Below are 27883 nucleotides of genomic sequence, written 5' to 3' on the forward strand. Positions count from 1 at the left end.
GAAGAAAACTTGCCTAATCAGAGGTACTGATGACCTGACAGATTCCATCTTGAATCTTCTGTATGCTACGTAATGATTCAGGGGTTTCAGATTGATTATAACCCGATGGGACCTGTTTGTTTTTTTATGAGGAACAGGTTTGAGTAATGTCTCCTGGTTCTTTCCCTTTCTGGTACTATGGAGACTACCTTTGTAGATAATAGGCCCTTCACTCCCACTATCAAGGCTGACTGTAGCTCTGGAGACAAAAGTCATTTTTGGAGGATATGAGGCAAACTATCTTTATTCCTTCCCTGAACGATGTTACAGTTCATTGATCTGAACAGATTTTGTGACACTGTGGAAGGAAGTCTGAGATGCGACCTCCTACTGTGTTGGCATCATGGCTTATTTTGTCTCTGAGAATGGGTGAAGATTTTTGCCTTTTCCCACTTTCGGGTGGCTCTAGCGTCCTGATTTGCCCTTCACCTTGTACTGAGTTGTATGCTCTTGTTGGGGGCGAATGAACCTTTTCCTAGCATTCCTGAGTTCAAGTAAGGTTTTCTTTTTATCCAAAGCCTTCTCTAACAGCTCGTCGAGGGCAAGACTAGACATGTATTTCCCTTTGAAAGGGATAGAACACAACTTCATTTTTGAAGTCATGTCCCCGCTCCAGGATCTTAGCCAGAGTGCTCATCTCACAGAGTTTGACAACCCTGACTGTCTTGCTGCCACTCTTACAGATTCTGCAAAGGCAACTGCTAAGAACCCCATTGCTTTCTGGAGGAGAGGTAGAGAAGCTAGGATGTCCTCTCTGGGAGTATCCGTGGACAGGTGTTCCTCCAACTGCCCCAGCCAACGGTGCATCGATCAGGTCACACAGGTAGATATGGCATTGGTATTTAATAAAGATTCAGAGGTTTCACATGATTACCTCAGTAGTCCATACATCTTTGGTTCCAGATGGTCCTTCAACTGTGAGTTATCCTCACATGGTAGTGTGGTTTTTTTTTTAGCTACCCACGCAATGTGGATTTCGACCTTTGGAATCTCTGACCAGCATGATGCAGTTTCGTCGTCCATAGGGAACCTGCCCCTCATCTCCGCTGGAATGGTTATCCTCTTTTCTGGGGACTCCCACTCCTCTAGCACCAGGTCCTGGATGTTTTTATGAACGGGAAACACCTGTTTCTTTCTAGAACGGAGACCCCCAAACATTTCTTCCTGTACCATCTGTGCAGTCTTCTCCTCAATCTCCATGGTCCTCAATACTGCCGTTAGGAGCTCCTCTATATCACCTGAGGAAAAATATCTCTCCTGTTGGGAGACCTCTGGGTCCAGGATTAAATCGCCTTCTTCCAGAGGTTCATCTGGGATCGACGTTTCATCCTGAGAGTCATCATTCCCTTACTCCTCTTAGCTGCAAGCTGGGAAAAAGCGTCCAGGGAGGTTTTTTATCTCCTGTTGGATTATTCCCTTAATTTCTGCTCTTTCCTGATGACTTGTGCTCTTTGCATAAAGTCTTGGACCTGCTTCCTAGTGCAGGTTCCTTGTCCTCCTAAAAGAAAGGGTAGAAGGAATAATAAGGCTCCAAACCTGTACACAGAGAATGGACACCCAGTGCCAGAGTACTAACTGGGACCGGGAGGGTGCTGGGATCTGTAGACGCAGAGCGAGAGGAACCTGACATCTCCATACTGTTACCACACAGTGGTCCTATCTTAGATGTCTTCCTCGTCCAGGGCTCTTATATGGGCGACCAGACTTCCAGCACCTGTCTTCTGATTAGAGGACCTCCGCTGATGTACAGGTGGGGGGGGAGTGAGGGGCCCGCCGACACCATCTGCGCTGTAATGCTTAAGTGTTCCAGCGTGGAATACAAGAATGTTGCCGCTGTTTGCTGAAGCAGGCCAGCGTGTGACGTCACCTCCTGCCACCGACTTCAGACCCGGAAGTTCTCACACGTGCGCAGACAGCACGACACACTGCCTGGATCCGCAGTGCCGGAGGAAGAAGAGAGGAGGCTGAGAGCTCAGAGAGGCCTCCAACTGAAAAATCCCCCACAGACCTTACCTGAAGGTGCAGACTGGAGGTGTCCTCGAGTCCTGAACGGAGACTGGAGCAGCGCTTAGGGAGGAGAGGCAAGACTGCTCCTCTGCTTGAATCTATTTCTCCCCCCCGGTGACTTGCCGGCACAGCACATGGTGGATGACCTCTTTGTCCCTAGTAGGGACAGGAAAGAACACTGAGGGGGAGGTTGTTAATTAACCTCTTTGATATTTCCTGTCCCTATTAGGAAAGGGGTAACATTCTCCGGTGTGCTGTCGTGGGGGGTTACTAGAGAAAAGTGGTGCTGAGGATTATGGCCGTCATGAAAAGCTGTATCAGAGATGGTTAAAGAAGGATTCCCATTAAAATAGTTGGCTGCTCTCTTCATGTAATTAAAAACTGACTAGCTGAATCCTTCTAAGCTCTACGTAGAAACAGGAGGTCAATTTTCCATGCATGAGTCATCAGTTACTGCAAAAGTCCGTGACAGGGGAAAGAAGGAGTGGCTTGGACAGCAGTTGAAGAGGGGAATGATAAATACATGGACAAATGACTTCCTGTTTCTACATAGCGCAGAGAAAAGAGAAGAATTAGCTGGACAGAAAGGCAAAATGAGCAAATGTAACTACACAGTGCTATATAACATGATGACTGCAAAATATTAATTGGATATAAACTTTGAGAGTGCAACTTTAAGCCTGATTTTAAAATGGGTGGGGAACTTCAGGCCCTTAGCGGTCTGCAATTAACTTTTATCTGGCCCTTAGGCAGAATCTCGGCGACAGCAGTGCTTGGGTTGGCATTTTGTCAGCTGCCGGCCATTTAATTTCTTCTTGCTCTGTGAGAATGTGCGCTCTGTGTTCACTACTGAACACTGAGGGACATGCAATGAAAGATTATGTCCTGACACCAGTGTCCACGTCAGGACGTACTTTGTGGGCAAAGTTAGCGCACTATTTGTACAGCCCCAGAAGGATGGTATAAATATCAAAATAGTCCTTGGAAGAAAAAAAAAAAAAAAGATTCCCCCACCCCCGCTTTAGCAGGTTGCTTTGTGACTTGTACCATAGTTGTCCATGTGGTAACATGTTGACTATCATGAGTCCCAGATATGAGCAGGGCAGTGGAGTCGGAGTCTGAGCTCATTTTGGTGGAGTCGGTATAAAATGGACCGACTACTAAAATATATAATAAATTGGGTACAGTAGTTCAATGCAGAATGTGCTGAATATTTTTTCATAGGAATTTGGGAAAGTTATGAAATGTCCTATAAATGACTGTTCTATTCCTGATCTAAGGCTACATTCACACACACAGCGTTTTTCCTGCGTTTTTTGAGGATATGTTTTTCAGTTGCAAAAGCAGATCAGCTTTCGAAAAAACCGCATCACCTGAAAGGTTAATAATATAAACCACCGATATGCATCCATTACTCATATAGGTTAATGAACCTTCATTTTGGACATTAGAATGACTAAGGAAACTCCACTATACTATAAATCCTACAAAAAACACGGAGATATGTTCCAAATAGTATAATAAAATATACACTTTATTGTTACAAACACAAATAATTGTACAAGATACAGACAAGTGACAAAAATGCTCATACAAGGCTCACATGTGGTAACCACTAGCAACACCCTATATAGCAGATTGGGTAATATACATATGAAGCAATGAATCTCAATGCTGCCAATACATTCATATCATAAGGATAATGTATATGCATAGGCCACCATGTAGAGAAAAATAGAGCTATCACACTCAAAAAGATTGGTTTGATAAAACACAGTGAAAAAAAAATTAATAACATACCCATAAAGTAACTGGGGGGAACGTGGTAATTTGGCCCATTGAGAAATACGAGAAAGAGGCGTAATTAATATTATATATATATATATATATATATATATATATATATATATTTATTATATATATATATGTGTAATAGAAAAACTGACGGCACATCTAGAACTAGTCTGAATAGGTGCATACCAAAAGGTAACTTACATATTAAATAGAAAATGGTAGCACACCAAATATGAAATATGTGAAATACGAATAGCAAAATGGCTTTAGTAATACATTTCATAATGGCTTTTATAAGGCATATCAAATATGAAATAAGTGAAACATGAATAGCATAATGGCTTTTGTAATCTAGAAAAACATATGAGATACTTAGCACAAAATTTGGCCAAAAGATGTGAGCCCATTCACCAACGACAAGGTGATCTAAGATTGAATGGGTCCCTAAACTGACTGCCTAGTGTGAACTGACCTCTGGCTAGTAACATGATAAAGCCTGTATATATATATATATATATATATATATATATATATATATATATATATATGACGATAGGAACCAAAACATGTGATTGAATGTGATTAAAATCACCACTTGATGAAGGGCGGAGTGCTCAGTCAGAAAAACAGTATACAAGTAATAGAAAAACTGACGGCACATCTAGAACTAGTCTGAATAGGTGCAGTATACTATTACTTGTATACTGTTTTTCTGACTGAGCACTCCGCCCTTCATCAAGTGGTGATTTTAATCGCATTCAATCACATGTTTGGTTCCTATCGTCCTATATATACAGGCTTTATCATGTTACTAGCCAGAGGTCAGTTCACACTAGGCAGTCAGTATAGGGACCCATTCAATCTGAGATCACCTTGTCGTTGGTGAATGGGCTCATTTGGCCAAATTTTGTGCTAAGTATCTCATATGTTTTTCTAGATTACAAAAGCCTTTATGCTATTCATGTTTCACTTATTTCATATTTGATATGCCTTATAAAAGCCATTATGAAATGTATTACTAAAGCCATTTTGCTATTCGTATTTCACATATTTCATATTTGGTGTGCTACCATTTTCTATTTAATATATATATATATATATATATATATACACAGATGTGTACATGTGAAATATATGAAATCTGTATATATATTATCTTTAATTACATAATTGTATTTTTGTGTGTCTGTTTAGTAGGGGTGTACTCTTTTTATGGCCCCTACTATCACAATTGATAGTCACATTCACTATATTATTGTTTTAACTAACATGAGATATTGCGATATCTATGCCCTTTCTTCTGCCCCTATGAAAGATGGCGGCTTCAGTGTGAGCGCATGCCCAGTGTGGCGGCTCCTATGACTCAACTCTCCGGCGGCTAGCGGTGACACGGGAGGCTATTGACGTCATGAAGGATTTCCCTCTGCTTTCCGGTCACATGGGCGGCTGTGGGCGTTGATTCGTGGCATCTTGCTTAACACTGCGCATGCGCCGATAATGGCGCTGAGGATTGTGTACACCTGGATCCCCTACATAAAATGCCCATATGTTCAACACACAGACACAGCCCCCCCGAGGAAGCCCACGCGAAACGCGCGTCGCGGCTGCTCCTTCTAGTGCCGCGCTCACCTGCAGTTACTTTATGGGTATGTTATTAACTTTTTTTCACTGTGTTTTATCAAACCAATCTTTTTGAGTGTGATAGCTCTGTTTTTCTCTACATGGTGGCCTATGCACTATGCATATACATTATCCTTTTGATATGAATGTATTGGCAGCATTGAGATTCATTGCTTCATATGTATATTACCCAATCTGCTATATAGGGTGTCGCTAGTGGTTACCACATGTGAGCCTTATATGAGCATTTTTGTCACTTGTCTGTATCTTGTACAATTATTTATGTGTTTGTAACAATAAAGTGTATATTTTATTATACTATTTGGAACATATCTCCGTGTTTTTTGTAGGCTTTATAGTATAGTGGAGTTTCCTTAGTCATTCTAATGTCCAAAATGAAGGTTCATTAACCTATATGAGTAATGGATGCATATCGGTGGTTTATATTATTAAGCTTTTTCTGTGTTTTCACAGCTTTTTCCGCTGATCAGATGGATTTTAAAGCACGTGAAAAAACGTGGCTTTTGCAGCTGGACAAAGTGTTTAACAGTGGTTCATGTGTGGTTGTTGATTCCAAGAATAGGGACCTAACTGAATTAACAATCAAAATATAAAGAATTACTCCAACATAGGATTCGTGTATGGTGGAATAAATCATTCCTTGGAAGATATATCTCTTGTGGCCTTATACCAAGAGGCTTACGTGTTCAAATCTTCCCTTCCTTTATTATTGAAAGTGATCAATTCAAAAACCAATGGGAGGAAATTGCATCAACGTGCAAGGGATTTATGGGATTACTAATCTCTAATAATGAGGTTACTCTTAATGAGATTGATAAGGATCTTAACCTTATTCAAGATGAGATTAATGAAAACCTCACTTCTGAAACCAGTGTTAATTTCAAAAATGAGATTTATAATGAAATTGAGAAATGGGAAAAAGAAATTGTTTCTAAGTCCATGAAATATCAAAGAGACACAATGGATGCCCAAAATAATCGGGTATATAGATGGAGATCCAACCTAATAGGAGATCCACATCCAGAGCAAGATCTGTTTCTTTTTCACCTGTTTCTTCTGTGGATGAGAGACCAGGAACATCTGATATAAATAAAATGGGGTCTGACAGATTTGATGGTAAAGATCGATGGCAGAGAACAACTAGATTTGGCAATAAGAGGAAGAAAGTAATATCACCTCAGAAAGACAAGAGACCTAAGAATAATACTCTAGAGGTAATTAATTTATCTCGTCATATTCTGACTACACCTCAGAAGGAAGTCTTGGGTCTCGGTCTCTCCATGTAATAATTATGATTATTTTACAGCATTGAAAGATTTGCACCTATTTACACGAAAACTTGTGTTGAAAAAGTTGCATTCTCGGTCTACAACAGAGAATTTGAGTATTGCTGAACAAGGGGCCATCTCTATATTGGAGGATTTGGAAAATGAATCTGCGGACTTACCCTCAGGTATTTCTCTTCCTCCGATTTCTGCTAAATCAACCACGTTCCCCCCTTTTTCTCTTTGTCCACAAGTGGATATCTTTACTAGATTAGTTTCTGCTGATTTAAAAACGATTTCCAATAAAGGGAATAGGGACAATCTGACTGTGGTTCAGAGGGATGCTTTGAAAGAATTACATGATGTTGTTATAAAGCCAGCAGATAAAGGGGGGGGGGGAACGTGGTCATTTGGCCCATTGAGAAATACGAGAAAGAGGCGTTTAAACAATTACGCAATAAAGAGACCTATGAATTACTCTCTCAGAATCTGCTTTCCCAATTTCAGAGTGAATTATTGGAGATCTTGGAGGAATCACTTGATGTGGGAACCATTCACAAGAGATTATTTGATGGATTGGTAGTCAAAAATCCTATTATTCCAACGTTCTACCTTCTCCCCAAGGTCCATAAAGATGCTCTTAATCCTCCGGGGCGTCCAATTGTCTCTGGCATAGGAGGGCTATGTGATCCGATTTGTAAATTTATTGATCATTATCTTAGATCACAAGTAGAAGCGTTGCCCTCCTATGTCAGAGACACTACTGACGTCCTGAGGCGTCTGGATGGGGTTATTCTTGAGCCAGACATGCTGTTGGTTACGGCGGATGTTGAGGCTCTATATACCTCCATCCGCCATGATGATGGACTTGAAGCGGTTTCATTCTTCCTGGAATCTAGCAATATTGATGTGGATGTCAGGTGCCTGGTGCTGAGGCTCTTGCGATTCATTCTTACTCATAACTTCTTTACCTTTAGGGACCGGTACTACCTTCAGAGTAGGGGCACCGCTATGGGGGCGGCCTGTGCGCCCTCCTATGCTAACCTCTTTCTAGGTTTCTGGGAGAGGGGCATTTTCCAGGGGGGTGTACAGGCTGCTCCCCACATTCTGGGGTGGTACCGATTTATAGATGATATATTATTCATTTGGCAAGGTACTGTTGACCATTTACATGAATTTATGCGGGAATTGAATCGCAACAGCCTCAACATCAGACTCACATACAGTTATCACATGAAAATGATTTCTTATTTAGACATCAATTTGCTTGTCCAGAGTGATGGCTCAATCCATGCTGATGTGTTTAGGAAAGAAACATCCGTGAATGCTCTCCTCCATGCTTCCTCATCCCATATGAGCTCTACAATTGGAGCGATTCCTATTGGACAGTTTTTACGGATGAGGAGGATTTGTACTACTGAGGAGACATTCGAGCGTCAATCTATGGACCTTGGGGAGAGATTTCAAGCGCGAGGATATAGTAAGAGTAATACCCGACATTGCCATTTCTGTGTGTGGTTCCACTATTACTCCCCAGCAACAGGCCCGCTGTCTTGGGGTCATACTTGATTCCGAGCTTTCCTTTGCCCCCCACATTCGATCACTGGCTCGCTCTTGTCATCTGCACCTCAAAAACATTTCTAGAATTCGACCTTTTCTTACCTTTGACTCTGCAAAAACTCTTACTGTTTCTCTTATTCATTCTCGTCTCGACTATTGTAACTCTCTTCTAATCGGTCTCCCTCTTACCAAACTCTCCCCCCTCCAATCTGTCTTGAATGCTGCAGCCAGGATCATATTCCTCACCAATCGTTACACCGATGCCTCTACCTTGTGCCAGTCATTACACTGGCTACCCATCCACTCCAGAATTCAGTATAAACTTATTACCCTCACTCACAAAGCCCTCCATGGCTCAGCACCACCCTACATCTCCTCCCTTGTTTCAGTATACCACCCTACCCGCGCCCTCCGTTCTGCTGATGACCTGAGATTAGCATCCTCAATAGTCAGAACCTCCCACTCCCGTCTCCAAGACTTTACACGTGCCGCGCCAATTCTTTGGAATGCACTTCCCAGGTCAATACGATTAGTCCCCAATCCCCACAATTTTAAGCGTGTCCTGAAAACGCATTTATTCAGACTGGCCTACCACCCCAACACATTAACCTAATCTATCCCTGTGTGGCAGAGCCAAAAGTTTTACCATAACCAGGTTCCCCGCATCATGTTCCCACATGCTTTATGCCTCCATTAGCCCTCTGTGTCTGTACTGTTACACACTTAACATTATGACTGGTCCATACAATCAGGGTAACTGTTACCACCCACCTTTCGTGTCTCCCTCTTTCCTCATAGACTGTAAGCTTGCGAGCAGGGCCCTCTTTCCTCTTGGTATTTGTTATAATCTACTGTATGTGATTATTGTTATGCTGTAATGTCTATTGTCTGTACAAATCCCCTCTGAAATGTAAAGTGCTGCGGAATATGTCGGCGCTATAAAAATAAAATTTATTATTATTATATTAAGAGGAGTGTTAAGAGAGGATATTATCGAGCGAGAAATTCTAAACGGACTGAACTACTCGCAACGAACAAGAAGGTCAAAAAAGATGATTCAAGAATTCGGTTTATATCTACATTTAATCATAGGTGGGAGACTATGAGATCGATTCTTAAAAGACATTGGCCAATATTGAAAACTGACCAGGCGCTGTCCAGATATCTCTCAGATTCTCCCCTTATGACGGCCAGGAGGAGTAGGAATCTGAGAGATATTCTGGTACAGAGTCATTATGTCCCCAAAAAACCTGATCCCTTCGGAGCTGGCAAACGGAAATGGGGTTTTTATCCCTGTGGAGATTGCTTAGCATGCCGAAATTATGTCCGTACCACATCCTTTATGTCTGCTGATGGCCAAAGAGATTTTAAAATTACAGAGTATATTTCATGTAGTACTACATTTGTAGTCTATGTGGCAAAGCGCACTTGTAATCTTTTGTATGTTGGCCTGACATCACGTGAATTGAGAATTCGCACTCGTGAACATGTCAGAGATATTCTAGCAGCAAAGAAGGTGGAGGACATTGCACTTCTAAAAACAGTTCCACAACATTTTAAAATACATCATAAATGTAATCCCAGTGACTTGCGGGTGTTTGGGATTGACAGAATTAGATGTGGCATTAGGGGTGGGGATATGAAGCGCCTATTGGCACAGGTGGAATGCCGTTGGATCATTGTTTTGGGGACTATGAGTCCCCTAGGCCTGAACGAGCAGTTGAGTTTCGCTTCTTTCTTGTCAGTAGTTCTAATATGGATTATGTCCCAATTTTTTGGATTTTAATTTGTGTGTTGTTGTTTTTTTGTCCATTTAGTACTTTTGCTCATTGCACCCATTCCATCATTGTCTGATGTTCGAGGTATTTTGTGATTGGATTCAGAATAATTGGCTATTCAAGATACGGCAATCCTGAAGCGGTCTTTCCATAATTGGGCTGAATATTTTATAGGGAGGGTTTTTTATTGTAGATTTTTATGTTGATGTATTATCACTTTATATATATATATGTATTACATATTTTGTCACTTACATTTTTTTTTTATTTTGTGATTTTATTAATATAGTCTCAATATTCACATTTCATATATTTCACATGTACACATCTGTTTATATACATAATCTGTATATATATTATCTTTAATTACATAATTGTATTTTTGTGGGTCTGTTTAGTAGGGGTGTACTCTTTTTATGGCCCCAACTATCACAATTGATAGTCACATTCACTATATTATTGTTTTTAGTAACATGAGATATTGCGATATCTATGCCCTTTCTTCTGCCCCTATGAAAGATGGCGGCTTCAGTGTGAGCGCATGCCCAGTGTGGCGGCTCCTCTGACTCAACTCTCCGGCGGCTAGCGGTGACACGGGAGGCTATTGACCTCATGAGGGATTTCCCTCTGCCTTCCGGTCACATGGGCGGCTGTTGGGCGTTGATTCATGGTGTCTTGCTTAACACTGCACATGCGCCGATAATGGCGCTGAGGATTGTGTACACCTGGATCCCCTACATAAAATGCCCATATGTTCAACACATACACAGCCCCCCCCAAGGAAGCCCACGCGAAACGCGTGTCGGGGCTGCTCCTTCTAGTGCCGCGCTCACCTGCAGTTACTTTATGGGTATGTTATTAACTTTTTTTCACTGTGTTTTATCAAACCAATCTTTTTGAGTGTGATAGCTCTGTTTTTCTCTACATGGTGGCCTATGCACTATGCATATACATTATCCTTATGATATGAATGTATTGGAAGCATTGAGATTCATTGCTTCATATGTATATTACCCAATCTGCTATATAGGGTGTTGCTAGTGGTTACCACATGTGAGCCTTGTATGAGCATTTTTGTCACTTGTCTGTATCTTGTACAATTATTTATGTGCTTGCAACAATAAAGTGTATATTTTATTTTACTTTTTGGAACATATCTCCGTGTTTTTTTTGTAGGATTTATATCACCTGAAAGGTTTTTGAGCTCAGATATTGTTTTCAATAGCAAAAGCAGATTAGAAATCTGCTCTCTCTGTATCCATATCATATCTGTACTAAAAAGAATGAAAGCCGGATAGCACACAGACTAACACTCCTTTTTTTTTTCAGCACCAGTCAGGGACACCTCATAGCTGCCCAAAAGGATGCCCAGGACAGGCATTGCTCGTCTTCAGTAAAATCAACTGATAGTTGGAATAAATAGACTGCATTCATCACCACATATTCTTAAGGTGCAGGCTTTATTTTCAAGTGTAGGGGTATGCAGCAGCTGAGGTGTGCAGTATGAAATTCTGCGGAACAGCATGAGGTTCTGCCCCCCCAGGTTTGATCCTGGCTACGCCCATAGTGTGAATGTAGCCTGAGGATCTAGGCTTTGTCTTAGCTGAGATAAGTCATAGTGTGTATATATATATATATATATATATATATATATATATATATACATACACACACACAGTACAGACCAAAAGTTTGGACACACCTTGTCATTCAAAGAGTTTTCTTTATTTTCATGACTATGAAAATTGTAGATTCACTCTGAAGGCATCAAGACTGTGAATTAACACATGTGGAATTACATAATTAGCAAAAAAAGTGTGAAACAACTGAAAATATGTCTTATATTCTAGGTTCTTCAAAGTAGCCACCTTTTGCTTTGATTTCTGCTTTGCACACTCTTGGCATTCTCTTGAGCTTCAAGAGGTATAAACCGGAAATGGTTTTCACTTCACAGGTGTGCCCTGTCAGGTTTAATAAGTGGGATTTTTTGCCTTATAAATGGGGTTGGGACCATCAGTTGTGTTGTGCAGAAGTCTGGTGGATACACAGGTGATAGTCCTACTGAATACACTGTTAGAATTTGTATTATGGCAAGAAAAAAGCAGCTAAGTAAAAACGAGTGGCCATCATTACTTTAAGAAATGAAGGTCAGTCAGTTCGAAAAATTGGGAAAACTTTGAAAGTGTCCCCAAGTGCAGTGGCAAAAACCATCAAGCGCTACAAAGAAACTGGCTCTCATGAGGACCGCCCCAGGAAAGGAAGACCAAGAGTCACCTCTGCTGCAGAGGATAAGTTCATCCTAGTCACCAGCCTCAGAAATCGCAGGTCAACAGCAGCTCAGATTAGAGACCAGGTCAATGCCACACAGAGTTCTAGCAGCAGACACATCTCTACAACAACTGTTAAGAGGAGACTTTGTGCAGCAGGCCTTCATGGTAAAATAGCTGCTAGGAAACTACTGCTAAGGACAGGCAACTAGCAGAAGAGACTTGTTTGGGCTAAAGAACACAAGGAATGGACATTAGACCAGTGGAAATCTGTGCTTTGGTCTGATGAGTCCAAATTTGAGATCTTTGGTTCCAACCACCGTGTCTTTGTGCGACGCAGAAAAGGTGAACGGATGGACTCTACATGCCTGGTTCCCACCGTGAAGCATGGAGGAGAAGGTGTGATGGTGTGGGGGTGCTTTTCTGGTGACACTGTTGGGATTTATTCAAAATTGAAGGCATACTGAACCAGCATGGCTACCACAGCATCTTGCAGCGGCATGCTATTCCATCCGGTTTGCGTTTAGTTGGACCATCATTTATTTTTCAACAGGACAATGACCCCAAACACACCTCCAGGCTGTGTAAGGGCTATTTGACCAAGAAGGAGAGTGATGGGGTGCTACGCCAGATGACCTGGCCTCCGCAGTCACCAGACCTGAACCCAATCGAGATGGTTTGGGGTGAGCTGGACCGCAGAGTGAAGGCAAAAGGGCCAACAAGTGCTAAGCATCTCTGGGAACTCCTTCAAGACTGTTGGAAGACCATTTCCGGTGACTACCTCTTGAAGCTCATCAAGAGAATGCCAAGAGTGTGCAAAGCAGTAATCAAAGAAAAAGGTGGCTACTTTGAAGAAACTAGAATATAAGACATGTTTTCAGTTGTTTCACACTTTTTTTGTTAATTATATAATTCCACATGTGTTAATTCATAGTTTTGATGCCTTCAGAGTGAATCTACAATTTTCATAGTCATGAAAATAAAGAAAACTTTTTGAATGAGGTGTGTCCAAACTTTTGGTCTGTACTGTATATATGTAATCGATATTATACAGTGTATTACATAATTACAATTTATTACAGTTTTTTGTGTTCTAAAGTTGTATTCCAATAAATAGATATTCTGTTCTATCTAAATATCTTGATTATTGGATCATAGAAATGATTAAATGTCTGATGTTCACATTGTACTACAATAAATTTTTCACTTAAATATAAACAATATATATGGGAGTCGGTGTAAGGGAAATTGAGGAGTCGGAGTTACAGGTTTGGCTTACCGACTCCACAGCCCTGGATATGAGGCTTTTTTTGGACACTTTGTATATACAAATCTTGTCTGGTTTTGTTAGTAAGATAATTGTGTTATTAAAAAAAAAATTAATTTTAGTTCACATCTGCTTTTATTGTATAACTCTGCATCCTTATATTATTCTTCTTTGAGGATCCTTAGGGTGCTTTCACATTGCATTCTGTGTCCCCTTCGGGGAATAACTCCAAAATCCTCCACAAAATGGGGTCCGGACATATGTGCTGACGAGGCCATAGGCCGTAATGGTTATGGCAGAGCAAGTGTGCACTCTGCCGTGCATCATTTCGAGAGTGTAAGCCTCCAGAAGGAGGACACTCAGACGCAGTCTACTACATCCAGGCTATGGCCCCATCGGCGCATGCGTCTGGACCTCATTGTGAGGGGGATTTCGGATGTATGTCCCGAAAGCACCCTTAGAGTACAATGACACAGCGCGCAAAATGGTTTTGTTTGCACTTTTTTTTTTTATTCTCATCTACTACGTTTTTCTGTACGCCTCAATAAAAAGAAAAAAGTGCAAAATGAGTTCATTTTGAACTCTGTGTCATTACTGTTGAGGCTTCTTTCTGAAAAACCCCCCTCACCCCCAAAGAAAAATAACTCAGTTGGACAGTCCAAACCGTGTGCCAATGTCTCCTCCCCTACATATTAAATAAAAGTCAGCGAAACCTTTCGGTAGGACGCCCACCCCTATCATCAGTTCCAGACAGATGTAAACAATGCAAGAGCCACAACAGTGCTGTAGTGGCCGCTGGTGAGAACTGGAGCTTGCTGCATATAAGATAAGAGCGGAGATGCAGTTCTAATCAAGGGCCACAGTCCAGAGAGAGGCGACGTTCTGCCTCTGATCACAGTTTCCATTCACAGCTGAATCTCGCCCCCCAACAGATCTGGTATCCTTGACCAATTGGAAGGACAGGTCAACAGTATCATACTCCTAGAGAACACCTTTAAAGGGAATCTGTCACCCCATTTTAGCCCTATCAGCTGCCGGCACCGCCATCAGGGGCTTATCTACAGCATTCTGTAATGCTGTAGATAAGCCCCCCCCGATGTAAACTGAAAAACAAGTTAGATTATACTCACCCAGGGGCGGTCCCGGTCCGATGGGTGTTGCGGTCCGGCGCCTTCTATCTTCATACGATGCTGTCCTCTTTCCTTCCTGTCGTGGCTCCGGCGCAGGCGTGCTTTATCTGCCCTGTTGAGGGCAGAGCAGAATACTGCAGTGCGCCTGTGCCGGAGGCACGACAGGCAGCAAAGAAGAGGACTTCACCGTTAGAAGATGGGAGGCGCCGGACCGCGACACCCATCAGACCGGACGCCAGGGTGAGTATAACCCAACTCTTTTTTCTTCTCTTTCAGGGTACATCGGGGGCTTATCTAAAGCATTACAGAATGCTGTAGATAAGCCCCTGATTGTGGTGCCGGCAGCTCATAGACGAAAAAAAAAGGGTGACAGATTCCCTTTAAATGAGTTGTCAGGCCTTATCATACAAGTCTGCTGTCACTAATGTCATGTCACTGCAGATGTGTGTTTTCCCATTGTGCACACGGTGAGGATTCCCGGATGCTGGAGCAGCAGTCATGTAACCACAAGTATGCGAATTGCAGCCATCTGGCCACAGTCAGACTAGACCATGCTCAGTAGGCTTGCATGGAGCAAGGCCATGCACGTCTAGTCGGCACATGACCGAATGTATACTAGCGGCATTCAGTCGCTGGAGAATGCGGAGTGTACACAGCGCCGCACGGTGACAATTCCCATGTCTGAAGTCACATAATGACATAATGGCTGCAGACTTGTAACCGGACAGCCCCTACATGAGTAAGAAGGTCTCGTCGTCTGCTTCCTCGGGAGGTAAGACAGGTCAGGCAGCGGCTGACTTCACTCTCCCCATAGAAAACACATGACTGACGGCAGCAGAGCGAGCACACAAACCATATCGCGCTGTACACCTGCGGCCATTTGTTGTTGTTTCTTGGTTTGTATAACTTATAGAAACTCCCCGACTGTCACAGAGCGCCATTACCTCCGTCCCCCCGGGCTGCTCGCAGCATGTGAGGCTGCGCCGAATACTGAGGCGCCTGGTGCTCACCTCAGACGTCCACTCACTAGAGGTGTCGAGCGCGTCCCCACTACCCCGAGCATGCGCGGTCACAGTCACCTCCAGAGCGCGCATCGCTAGCCCCGCCCCTCGCCGCTGTGTTGACGCCGTCCTCATTCTACTACCCATAATGCATGGCGGGCCGGGGGAGCGCTCGCTGACGGCGGCCATGTTGTGATTGCTGCTTGATCTTCCTCCGCCTTTGCCGTCGCTCGCCCGGTATTGTGCCGTGATCCAGGCTCGGGAGCACCGCGCTGAAAGAGGGTCCGTTCTCACACAGAGTCTATGTCCTAGGGCGGGCTCGGGAGCAGCATGGCCGCTATGCTGGAAGGTAGGTGACGTCGAGGAGCTCCCAGGCCTGTTGTGTATGGCTGTGGTGATACTGAGGCCTGTGATGAGTGTATGTGGCAATCCCCTGCGCTCACCACTGTTTCTTTGGGCCTTAAAGGGGTTTTCAGATATATAAAAGAATAAATCGACCGTTCCCTTAATCAACGCACAATTCCCGCGCCGTGGCTAGGTCGCCGGCGTCCCGCGCCGTGGCTAGGTCGCCGGCGTCCCGCGCCGTGGCTAGGTCGCCGGCGTCCCGCGCCGTGGCTAGGTCGCCGGCGTCCCGCGCCGTGGCTAGGTCGCCGGCGTCCCGCGCCGTGGCTAGGTCGCCGGCGTCCCGCGCCGTGGCTAGGTCGCCGGCGTCCCGCGCCGTGGCTAGGTCGCCGGCGTCCCGCGCCGTGGCTAGGTCGCCGGCGTCCCGCGCCGTGGCTAGGTCGCCGGCGTCCCGCGCCGTGGCTAGGTCGCCGGCGTCCCGCGCCGTGGCTAGGTCTAACCATGGCAGCGGGCGATGGCACCAGGGTGACTGTACTGTGTTCTCCAGCTCAGGGGCAGCATCAAAGGATGGACCCCACCAGTCAAAAAAGCCCCTTTTAAGGTTGACAACCCCCTTATTGCTCAACATTACAGCATGAGATGGAGTAACTGCTTTACCTCCTGGACCAACTCCTTACTTCCACGCTGTGTGTTGTCTCCTGGTGGTCACATGACATAAGTGATATCATGTCACAATTTCAGCCAATCATCAGCTGATTGTAGCCTTCACTAATCCATCAAGGAGGAAGAAGCACTTTTATTTTGGTTTGATTGTACAGTGAAGGCTGCAGACGATCAGCTGCTGATTGATTGACTGCAGTGATCACATGACATTGCTTATGTCACGTGATCACCAGTATTTCAGAGAGTAATAAGTGGCGCACCGTGGGTGACAGGTGAGTTGGAGGGTTGGTTGCTCACCTGATCAGGTTGTGTGCTGCACAACTACCTGAAGAGTGATGTGTAATCCAATCATGGCTATTGCTCCGGCCACTGTACTTGCACCAAATTGTAAATGCAGAGAGTACATGACAAGTATAGGAGAGGAGTGTGGTGGGTTCTGGGCGCTGCCGCTGACAAAGCTTCATCCAGGCAATAAGTATACAAATCTTTCAATTTATTGCTACCCGTTTTGGAGTAGAATGTACCCCTTCAGGCGAGATTAATGACGTAGTTGGTTCTGCTCTGATATCCTCTCTCCTTTACAGTACTGAGAGAGGAAGAAACGAGCCGGTCTACTTTGCAAGCGTGTAGGTTCGATATTGAAGGGAACTTGATATAAGGTTATAGGCATTCATGTCATGCCTTGGGGAGCGCAACTTCGTTATTTTGCTGGCAAAATTGCTTTGGTTTCCAAATCCTACGCACTTATGGGAAAATCTTAATGGTCTACCTAAAAGGTGGTTAACCAAAAACCGTACTGGTCATCTGGTTGTTAGTGGTGTTGCTGTTCAGCCCTGTTCACTTCAGTGAAGGTTAGCTGTAATACCAGACACCACCCAATGTCGCCAAACATTTGCCATCAATAATCTTATGCAGTAAGTAGAACCAAGCCATACAATTTACACCGCCATGGTCTGTCATCCAGTCCTGCCTCCGTGGCAGATGGTTTTCACGTCTGGGCCTGGTACACTGAGGGTCGCTGGTGCTTCCTACCTTCAACGGAAGACCGGAACGAACTCTGGGTCAATGCGAAACGAAATGCTCCTCTCTAAAAGCAAAGTTTAACTGGTGCTAGATATAGTTTATTGGATAGTCCTAGAAAAGTACATTTACTATTACTTAATCGACCCCCGTCGCAAACTAGGATTCTTATCATAATGTTCACATTGTCTGCAATAAACCCAATAAAATGTAAATAGCTAAACGCAACAACTTTTTCTGTTAACCCCGTGCTTGGTTTATTGCCAACTGCGAAAATTCTTACATTTTGCTAATAAGCCAAATTTTCAATGGGGGTTGAATATTTTTTGATTGCAGCTGTATGTAAAGCGCATATAAAACCTTCACCAATAAATATATATTAATGTGTCAAATAACACCCCTCTGTGATTATACTGCTATCATGTGCTGAATTATCAAATGCCGGGGAAATGTCAGTTCAATGGTTTTGCAGGTTATAGAATCGCTCCTATAAAGTTTTTTTTTTTTTTTTTTTAATCTGTGTATAATTGCATGTAATGTAGTGTGCATGTATTAATACACTCACCTACCGCCACTTTCTCCAGGATCCAGCGCCGGTCATCTCCTCTTCTGAGTGACATCACCGCTCTTCAGACTCTCCGGCTCTCTCCGCTCTATACATGAGCTGGAAATCTCCGTTACAATGTAAGTGTTTGTGGCCTCGATCTGACACTATAGCCTTACACTGTAAAAGAGACTTCAGGGTCACACAGAGACCCCGAGAGTCTGAAGACCGGTGACTTGATTCAGAAGCAGAATTATGCTGGATTCCAGAGAAGGTGGCAGTGAGTGAATGTAGTAACACATGCATGCTGCATTGCTTGCACATATACACATTTGTAAAAAAAAAAAAAAAAAAAATTTGTGAGTTTAAAGGGGTTGTCTGGGCATCTTATAAAGACTATCCATAGGATGGCCCATCAGTATCAGATTTTTGTGGTCCGACACCTGGTACCCCCACTGATCAGCTGTTATTAGCACAAATCCATTCATCCGCTGCTATTTAAGAGAACAGTTCTCGGCTGCAGTCGCTAGATACTGAACAGAACTGATGTTCAGGTCCATTAAATGCTGGAATTTGGAGTGTCGGGACCGTACCTGCACCTATCTGGTGTTGATAACCTATCCAAAAGATAAAGCTTAATTATTAGATGCACTGACAACCCCTTTTAACACCTTTCCACAAACTGGCTTAACTGTACATCTGGATTGCAAGTAATCTCCCACTATCGGGCTTGGGGTACTGTCACACTTAAGCCCCCGTTACACACTGCAATATCGCTAGCAATATCGCTGTAAAGTCACAGATTTTGTGACGTTGCAGCGATATTGCTAGCGATATCGCTGCATGTGATACTTACCTCCGACCGGCTCCCCCGCTGGTTATCGCTGATCGCGCGAGAAGCTCCTGGATCATTCCTCGTTGGTCACTTCCTGCGGCGCTTCCTGCGGCGCTTCCTGCTGTGACGTTGAGCGACGCGTGGAGCCGGGCGGGAGGACGCAGGATCGCCGCGTCTGACAGGTAAGTAGCGATCCCCGTCCCCAGCGATGTCGCTGGTGAAATCTGCCTGTGTGGCAGCTCACTAGCGATGCACCAGCGATCCTGACCGCGTCATATCGCTGGTCGGGATCGCTGGTGAGTCGCTAGGTGTAACGGTACCCTTAGTGATGCACCAGCGATCCCGACAACGATATGGATCGCTGGTGCATCGCTAAGTGGTCACTAGTGAGCTGCCACACAGGCAGATCTCACCAGCGACATCGCAGGGGTCGGGGGTCGCTACTTACCTGTCAGACGCGGCGATCCTGACGTCCTCCTGCCCGCGTCCACGCGTCGCTCGTCGGTGCCACAGGGAGCCCAGCAGGAAGCTGACGACGAGAAACGGCCTAGGCCGTTCTCACGCGATCAGCGATAACCAGCGGGGGGAGCCAGTCAGAGGTAAGTATCAGGCATAGCAATATCGCTAGCAATTTCGCTATAACATCACAAAACCAGTGGCGTTATAGCGATATCGCTTAGTGTAACAGGCCCATTACACTTAAAAGGATTGCAGGACAACCCCTTTTTGATCTAAATGTTAAGCCCCAATAAAATAAAAAAAGCCTATACCCTCCTTCCGTGCTGGCGCCGTTCACTCCTTGTCGATTTTCGCTCTCCCCAGAGCTCTGGTGTGGTGTTTTGTGACCTCGACGCCCAATCAGCGCTGGCGTCACTGTCCCCCTCTTTCATAAGAATTGAACAGGAAGAGAAAGTCCAGACTGCAGCTGATCAGACTTTCTCTTCATGTTCAATTCAACAGAAGGTGGGAGCAGTGATGCCGGCGCTGATCAGGCACCGCGTGTTACAACAGAACGGGAGTCCCGAGGACAACCAGTGCCGACACTGCTGGAATGACGCTGACATGGGAGGTGAGATACTTATTTTATCGGGGCCAAGCATATTGGGTATAACAACATTAAGGTGTAAATTTAGTAGCTTAATGATAGTGACTTTCACAATAAAGTCAATTAAATTGCACTGAACACTAAATCTCAAATTGTTTTAAGGCCCTTTTACATTTAGCGATGCACCAGCGATCCAACCAGCGATCCCACCCGGTCAGGATCGCTAAATGATCGCTAGTGAGCTTTCATACAGAAAGATCTCACAGCGATGCAGCAGCGACGCAGCGCACGATACTTACCATTCACACACAGCGATCCTGCGTCCTCCCGCCCGCCTCCACGCGTCGCTGGACGTCACAGCAGGAAGCCCAGCAGGAAGCGCCCGACGAGAAATGGAGCCGGACATTCTCGCGCGATCAGCGATGGACAGCGGGGGAGCCGGTCGGAGGTAAGTATCACACATAGCGATATCGCTAGCAATATCGCTATAACGTCACAAAACCAGTGACGTTTTAGCGATATTGCTAGCGATATTGCTTAGTGTAAAACCCCCTTTACACTTTTTTGTAATGTTTTCTGTTCATGCCTACTACCAAAAAAAAAAATCAGAGATCAAAACGTATGTACCGAAAAGCGTCATCAGTAACATGACGGCCAGTCACACAAAAAACAAGCCCACATACAGCTCCATCCACAGAGAAATTAAAAATGTTATAGGTATCAGAATATGGTGACCAAAATTATTTTTTTTTTTAAGATGATTTCTTGTTTAATCCCTTCACCACCTTTAGGATTTTTTTTTTTTTTTTCTTAAGTGTTTTCATTTTTTTCTACCCTTCTTCCCAGAGCCACAACTTTTTTTTTTTTTTTACATCAATATTGCCATGTGAGGGCTTGTTTTTTGTTGTTGTACTTTTGAACTACACAATTGATTTTACTATATAATGTACTGAAAAACAGGGGGGGGGGATTCTAATTGCGGTGAAATTGCAAGAAAACTACAAATCCGCAATTTTTAAAATTCTTTTTGTTGTGTGTGTTTTTTTTTTTTTTTTAACCATGTTCACTAAATGCCCAAACTGATCTGTCATTGTTTCTTCAAGTCATTACAAGTTTGCAGATACCAAACATATATAGATTCTTTTTTAAGTGGTAAAAAAGAAATCTAAAATTTTAACATAACGGCCACGGGTGGATCACGTGTCAGATCCTGCATCAAAGGGGGGAGGCGACTTACGACATACTGAATACGTCATAGGTCGAGAAGGGGATAAAAATAGCAAAACATGAAAATAACCTGCATGCATTATGGTATTATAGTGATCATATCAACCAAGAATAAAGATAAAATGACCTTTATGCTGACCAGTAATTGTTTTTTTTTTTTTTGTTTTCTTGCCTCCTGAAGAATTAATAAAAAGTGATCAAAAAGTCACATACCTCAAAATGGCACTAATGAAAACCACTGCTTGTCACACCAAAGATACCCTCTGCTGAATGAAAATTGTGAAACTTGTGGCTTTCAAATTATTGCGACCCACAGTCCCGAAAATAAATGTTGTTTTTTTTTTTCTCCAGTTTATTGTACAAAAGTAATGTGAAAAGATTTGGGATCGCCGTATTCTTACTGACCTTATTGCCATCCTGTTGAATTTTCCAGACCAGTTAGGAAGTTTCACTGAATGAGCTATAAAGTTGTAGCGTTAAAATTTGTTCTTTTTTTTTAATGACTTTTTGATAATCCAGCATTTTCATGGTTAATTGATGCGATTTTCTAGTACATCTTTTCTCTTGGCGACTTTGCTGGGCATGGGGGTGGCAAGTGTGGTGAGCATTTAGCTTTCTATACATTGGGGATCAGATGAGACGCTCCACCATGGCAGAGATGACTGGCGGGGGTAGATCTGACTCGATCTTCTCTTTCCCTGATGTTGGCGTTCTCGCTCAGTTTGAAGTCGCCCTTGCAGGGACATTTTTCTACAACTCAATTGAAATGCCATTGTTTTATCTGCTGTAGTGGTGGCTGAATCATCTTTATCAGCTCATGACAGGGTTTTCACTTCTTGCTGCTTTTCCCCCAATGGATTTGCTTTGAAACGTCTTCTCTTAAATGAGTTTACCTCTGATTTCCCACCAGAGCGAATCTCCAAGGCACAAGCAGCTACGTAGGTTGCATCATGGTGCCCAAAGTCAGTCCACTTGGAAATCCCAAGGATTATTGGCTGATATTACTTACACTATAGACACAAATGGGTATTATGCTTTTATACAGTGCTGTCCTGTGGTGATGGCACAATATACCCGTATTAATGGAGGAAATATTTGGATATAAATAGTGTCCTAGATATAGTGGCTTGCAAAAGTATTCACCCCTCTTGGCTTTCTACCTATCTTGTTACATTACAACCTGTGTTTAAATAGTTTTGTAATCCGATTTGTGTGTGATGCATCAGCACTAAAAAGTCAAAATTAGTGATGTGAGCAAAATAGAGGCATGAATTTCATTTATGGGATCAAATAACTAATTTGCGTGTGCATATATAGTCACCCCTTTTGCGAATCAGCCCCTAACATTTTCTGGTGCAAGCAATTGCCTTCATAAGTCACATGCTTAGTCAAAAGAAGTCCCCCTGTGCGCAATCTAAGTGTCACATGGTCTGTCAGTGTATACACTTTACCTTTTCTGAAAACTCACAGAGGCTGCAACACCATTAAGCAAAAGGCACCACTAACCAAACCCCGCCATGAAGACCAAGGAGATCTCCAAACAAGGCAGGGGCAAAGTTGTTGAGAAGTATATGTCAGGGTTATATAAAAAAAAAATATATATCCCAATCTCACGAGCACCATCAAATCCATTATCATCAAATGGAAAGAACACAGTACCACCAAAACTCGCAGCCCAGGCAAGGAGGGCATTAATCAGAGGCAGCGCAGAGACCAAAGGTAACCCTGAAGAAGCCGTCGAGTTACCAACAAAGACTGAAGTATCTGTCCATACGACCACAATAAGCCGTACACTCCATAGGGGTGGTCTTTATGAAGAGTGGGCAAAAAAAGCCTTTACTTAAGGGCATGTCACACTAAGTGATATCGCTAGCAATATCACTATAACTTGTGACGTTATAGCGATATCGCTGTGTCTGATACCTACGACCCGCTCCCCCGCTGGTTATCGCTGATCGCGCGAGAACGTCCAGGACTGTTTCTCGTCGTCAGCTTCCTGTGGAGAGACGAGCGTGGACCCGGGTGGGAGGATGCAGGATCGCCTAGTGTGACAGGTAAGTAGCGACCCCCGTCCCCAGCAATGTCGCTGATCTGCCTCTGGCAGCTCGCTAGCGACCACTTAGCGATGCACCAGCGATCCTGACCGCGTCATATCGCTGGTCGGGATCGCTGGTGCATCGCTAAGTGTGACAGTACCTTTACACACACAAATTGTTAGACTCGTTTCATATATACACAGCTCAGTGCTTTTGTATAATCCACTCTGTGCTGCTGATTCTGTCTGTGTGATAACTAAGGAATGAAGAGGCGACATCCTCTGTGCATGGGAAGCATGTTAGCAGATAGTCTACTTCCACCTGCTTAGAGTTCATTGAAAAACGATCGCTGGAGAGGGGAAAACTGGTAAAATAGAAGTATTTTTAATGACAAGAAATGGTGTTATACCTCGTGTACACGCTGAACAGCTTATTCTGAAAAGTTGTTTGAAAGTAGTTATCCTTTATGGATGTTTTGTAATTTGTCATCTCTTTCATGTTAATGTTTTATTCTGTTACCTTTTTAATAAGTTGCTGCTCTATTATTTGGCTTGAGAGCGGATCCTTGAACGCTGCCATCCCCCTCCCATAAACCTTTATCCCATAAGACCAATGCTGCGATGTGAGTCTTGATTAAAATGCCGATGTAGTGGACATACTCTTTTGTAGGTGATTATAAGCTAAGATACGCCTGGGACCTCCTTAAGGCTGGGTGAATTTGTACATAAGTGGTTTTATATCGGTGCAATCCTTTTTTACAAGACGCTCCCCAGGTCCCACATGGCTCCATTCATATCAGCAGCCTATACCATGCTGACAAGTAATCAATACATAAATGTATATATGTGATGAATAATAATTGTCCTGCGAAAGGGGCAGAATGACTATTCATGACATTGCGAGGTTTATATGCTATCAGATGCTATCATGACGATTCTCTGTCATTGATTATGCTAATTATCCGCAGTGATTGACTGATTACAACCTGATACCTTGATGTGGATAATCCTTTGGGTTTTTTGCTTTCATGTTTCTCCTCCATTCTGGCATTATCTTCAGTTAGAAGGGAAGGTCTGAGAACAGGGAGTACCAAATTTAACAGCTGAAGGTCATGAGATATGAGAAGAAAGAAGCCGTGTTAACCCTTTAGTGACCGAGCCAATTTTGACCTTAATGACCAGGCCCAATAGTTGAAATCTGACCAGTGGGACTGGAACACTTCAACGGCTCCCACTGATTCTGAGAATATTTTCTTTTTTCGTGACATAATGCCAATACCCCTTAGGTCTGTTTCACACACCCGTTTTACAGATAAGTTGTAAACCGTGAAAATGGTGGAAAACGGATCCGTCGGCGGATCGACAGCAACGTGCGGCACCGGACCGTTGTTCATACACATCCGGCGAAGGTTGAATTTTAAAGGAACCCGTGCCCGGAGAGAGAGAGATTTTCTTTTGGTCCCGGAATGGCATTTGAGGGTTAAAAGTGTTCCTGGAGCAAAGCTTCCGCGCAGGCGCAGTTAAGAATAGCGGACCGTCAAGCCAAAAAAACGTTGCAGTGTCCGTCCCATCCGCCCGGGAGACTGAAAAATTTTGGCGGATCCGTCAAAAACCGGGTGTGACGGATGACCGTCAGTCAAGATCCGTAACTAATGTAAGCCTATGGGTGAAAAAAACGGATCCGCCCCTTTTTTGGCGGATCGTTTTTTTTGGAAATTGGCGGATTTTCACTGACGCCAAAAAACGGATGTGTGAAACAGGCCTTATGTGGTGGAATACTACTATTTGGGTGCACAACAGGTTTCGGAAGGGAAGGAGCACTGTTTGACTTTTTTAATGCAAAAATGGCTGGAATTGAGAGCAGACGCCATGATTCATTTGGAGAGCCCCTGATGTGCCTAAACAGTAGGAAACCCCCAACAAGTGACCCCCATCTTGAAAACTAGACCTCTTAAGGAATGTATCTAGATGTGTAGTGAACTCCTTGAACCCCCAGATACTTCAGACGTTTGTAAGGTCGAGCTGTGAAAATGAAAAAATTACATTTTAGCCCCAATTTTATTTTCACAAGGGTAACAGGAGAAAATGGACCCCAAAATTTGTTGTGCCATTTCTCCTGAGTACGCCGATACCACATATGTGGAGGAAAACTGTTTGAATGCATGGCAGTGCTCTGAAAGGAAGGAGTGATGTTTTGGAACGCAGACTTTGATGGAATAGCCTGTGGGTGTCATGTCGCGTTTGGAGAGCCCCTGATGTGTCTAAACAATGAAAACCCCCCACAAGTTACCTCAAATTGGAAACTGCACCCCTCAAGGATTTTTTCCAGGTGTATAGTGAGCATTTAAAACCCACAGGTACAATACCGAATTTGATGACATCAGGTCATCATATTAATTTTTTTTTTTTTTTTTCACGAAAATGTTATCGCCCCAAATTTGTAATTTTCACAATGGATAGTAGGAGAAAATGGACCCCATAATTTGTGCAATTTTTCCCTAACGTGACTATACCCGATATGTGGTCAAAAACTTGGGCGCAGGGCTAGGAAAGCAAAGAGCGCTATTTGCATGGGATAGATTGTAAACACAATGTCGCATTTGAAGAGCTCCAGAAATTTGAAACCGGCAGAACCTCCCCCCCCCCCCCCCCCCACACACACACACAAGTGACCACATTTTGGTAACTAAACACCTCAAGAAATTAATCTAGGGGTGTAGCGAGTATTTTGAACGCATAGGTGCCAAGGGAATATGTTGGCGCTATATAAATATTATTATTTATTATTATATGACATTTCAGTGGTAAAATCAGGTACGCAAGGGTTAATAGGTGAAACTAGACCTCACAATATATTGCGCAAGTTCTCCCAAACGCAGTGCTGCCCATATGTTGTCAGAAATTAGTTAGGCCATTCGTCAGGGATGAGAAGGAAGGAGCGCTACTTGGCTTTTGGAGCACAGATTTTGCTAGAATAGTTTGCTGGCGACATTTGTGGAGCCCCAAAGGTGCCTGAACAGCAGAAAAGTCCCAAAAATGACCCCATTGTAGAAACTTAACCTCTCAATGAATTCATCTACGGCTGCAGTGACTTTTTTTGTAACATCCATGCCAGGTTTTTTTTTTTTTTCTGAAGAATTGCAAATCTGCCAGTCTAGTACCCAGACATTGTGTCCCCATACATTGTACCCAGCTTGTGCTTCTAGCGACACACACCGCGTAAATTTAAGTGCCTTCTCTCCATTACAATAATGCCAAACATGTCACCACTAGAGTTGAGCGATACCGTCCGATACTTCAAAATATCGGATCGGAATGGATCGGCCGATCTTTAAAAAAAAAGTATCGGTGATGCCGATACCGGAAGTCCCATTCAAGTCTGAGACTTCCGGTATCGGAATTGGAAAAACCCTTTCCTGCCCTTGTACAGCCTCTCGGGGGTCTGTACGGGCCTTCCGGGGGTCTCTGCCGGCCTGCCGGTGGGCTGTGCGGACTGCCCAGGGTCTGTGCACCCTGTGGGGGTCTGTACCGGCCTGCCGGGGGGCTGTGCCGGCCTGCCGTGGGGCTGCGCTGATGTCCGGGGGTCCGTGCAGGCATCGTCCGATGGGACTACAAGTCCCATCGGGCGATGCCTGCTACCATGACAGTGATTGACACATTAGCCAATGATGGGACAGTAGTAGTCCCATCATCCGGCTAATGTGTTGAATGTAAAAAAAAAAAAAAAATACTACATACATACATACTACATGCATGCTACATACATACTGCATGCTACATACATAGTACATATATACTACATGCATGCTACATACATACTACATGCTACATATATACTACATGCATGCTACATACATACTACATACATACTACATGCATGCTACATACTACATGCATGCTACATACTACATACATACTACATGCATGCTACATACATACTACATGCTACATACATACCACATATATACTACATACATACTACATGCATGCTACATACATACTACATGCTACATACATACCACATATATACTACATGCATGCTACATACATGCTACATACATACTACATGCATGCTACATACATGCTACATGCTACATACATACTACATACATACTACATACATACTACATACATACTACATATATACTACATATATACTACATACATACATACATACTACATGCATACTACATGCTACATACATACCACATATATGCTACATGCATGCTACATGCATGCTACATGCATGCTACATGCATGCTACATGCATGCTACATGCATGCTACATGCATGCCACATATATACTACATATATACTACATACATACCACATATATACTATATACATGCTACATACAGGCTACATGCTACATACATACTACATACATACTACATGCATGCTACATACATGCTACATGCTACAT

At 43.5% G+C, this 27883-nt stretch overlaps 2 protein-coding genes across 11 annotated transcripts in view; one reads left to right on the plus strand and one right to left on the minus strand.

Moving 5' to 3' along the window:
• CNPY1 (canopy FGF signaling regulator 1) overlaps nt 1–15904 on the minus strand; it is a 183699-nt gene extending 167795 nt beyond the window's left edge. The window contains exon 1 of one of the 4 annotated variants that reach the window (XM_073581589.1): nt 15759–15904. In XM_073581589.1, coding sequence (XP_073437690.1) covers nt 15759–15896 — 138 coding nt within the window. In that variant the 5' untranslated portion in view covers nt 15897–15904. Of the gene's footprint in view, nt 1–15618 lie in introns of all 4 variants that reach the window. The other 3 variants (XM_073581588.1, XM_073581592.1, XM_073581591.1) reach the window with 3 other exon arrangements.
• Nucleotides 15905–15920: 16 nt separating this feature from the next.
• The window catches only part of RBM33 (RNA binding motif protein 33), a 193186-nt gene continuing 181223 nt past the window's right edge, over nt 15921–27883 (plus strand). For 6 of the 7 annotated variants that reach the window (XR_012233418.1, XM_073581585.1, XM_073581582.1 and 3 more), the window contains exon 1: nt 15922–16098. Coding sequence is in view for 6 of the 7 variants with exons in the window: in XM_073581585.1 (XP_073437686.1) it covers nt 16080–16098 (19 nt within the window). In the remaining variant the exon portion in view is untranslated. Of the gene's footprint in view, nt 16099–27883 lie in introns of all 7 variants that reach the window. The other variant, XM_073581583.1, reaches the window with a different exon arrangement.

This window comes from Dendrobates tinctorius, unplaced genomic scaffold, assembly GCF_039654945.1.
Source record: "Dendrobates tinctorius isolate UK_male_01 unplaced genomic scaffold, ASM3965494v1 ptg000070l, whole genome shotgun sequence".
Lineage (NCBI taxonomy): Eukaryota > Metazoa > Chordata > Amphibia > Anura > Dendrobatidae > Dendrobates > Dendrobates tinctorius.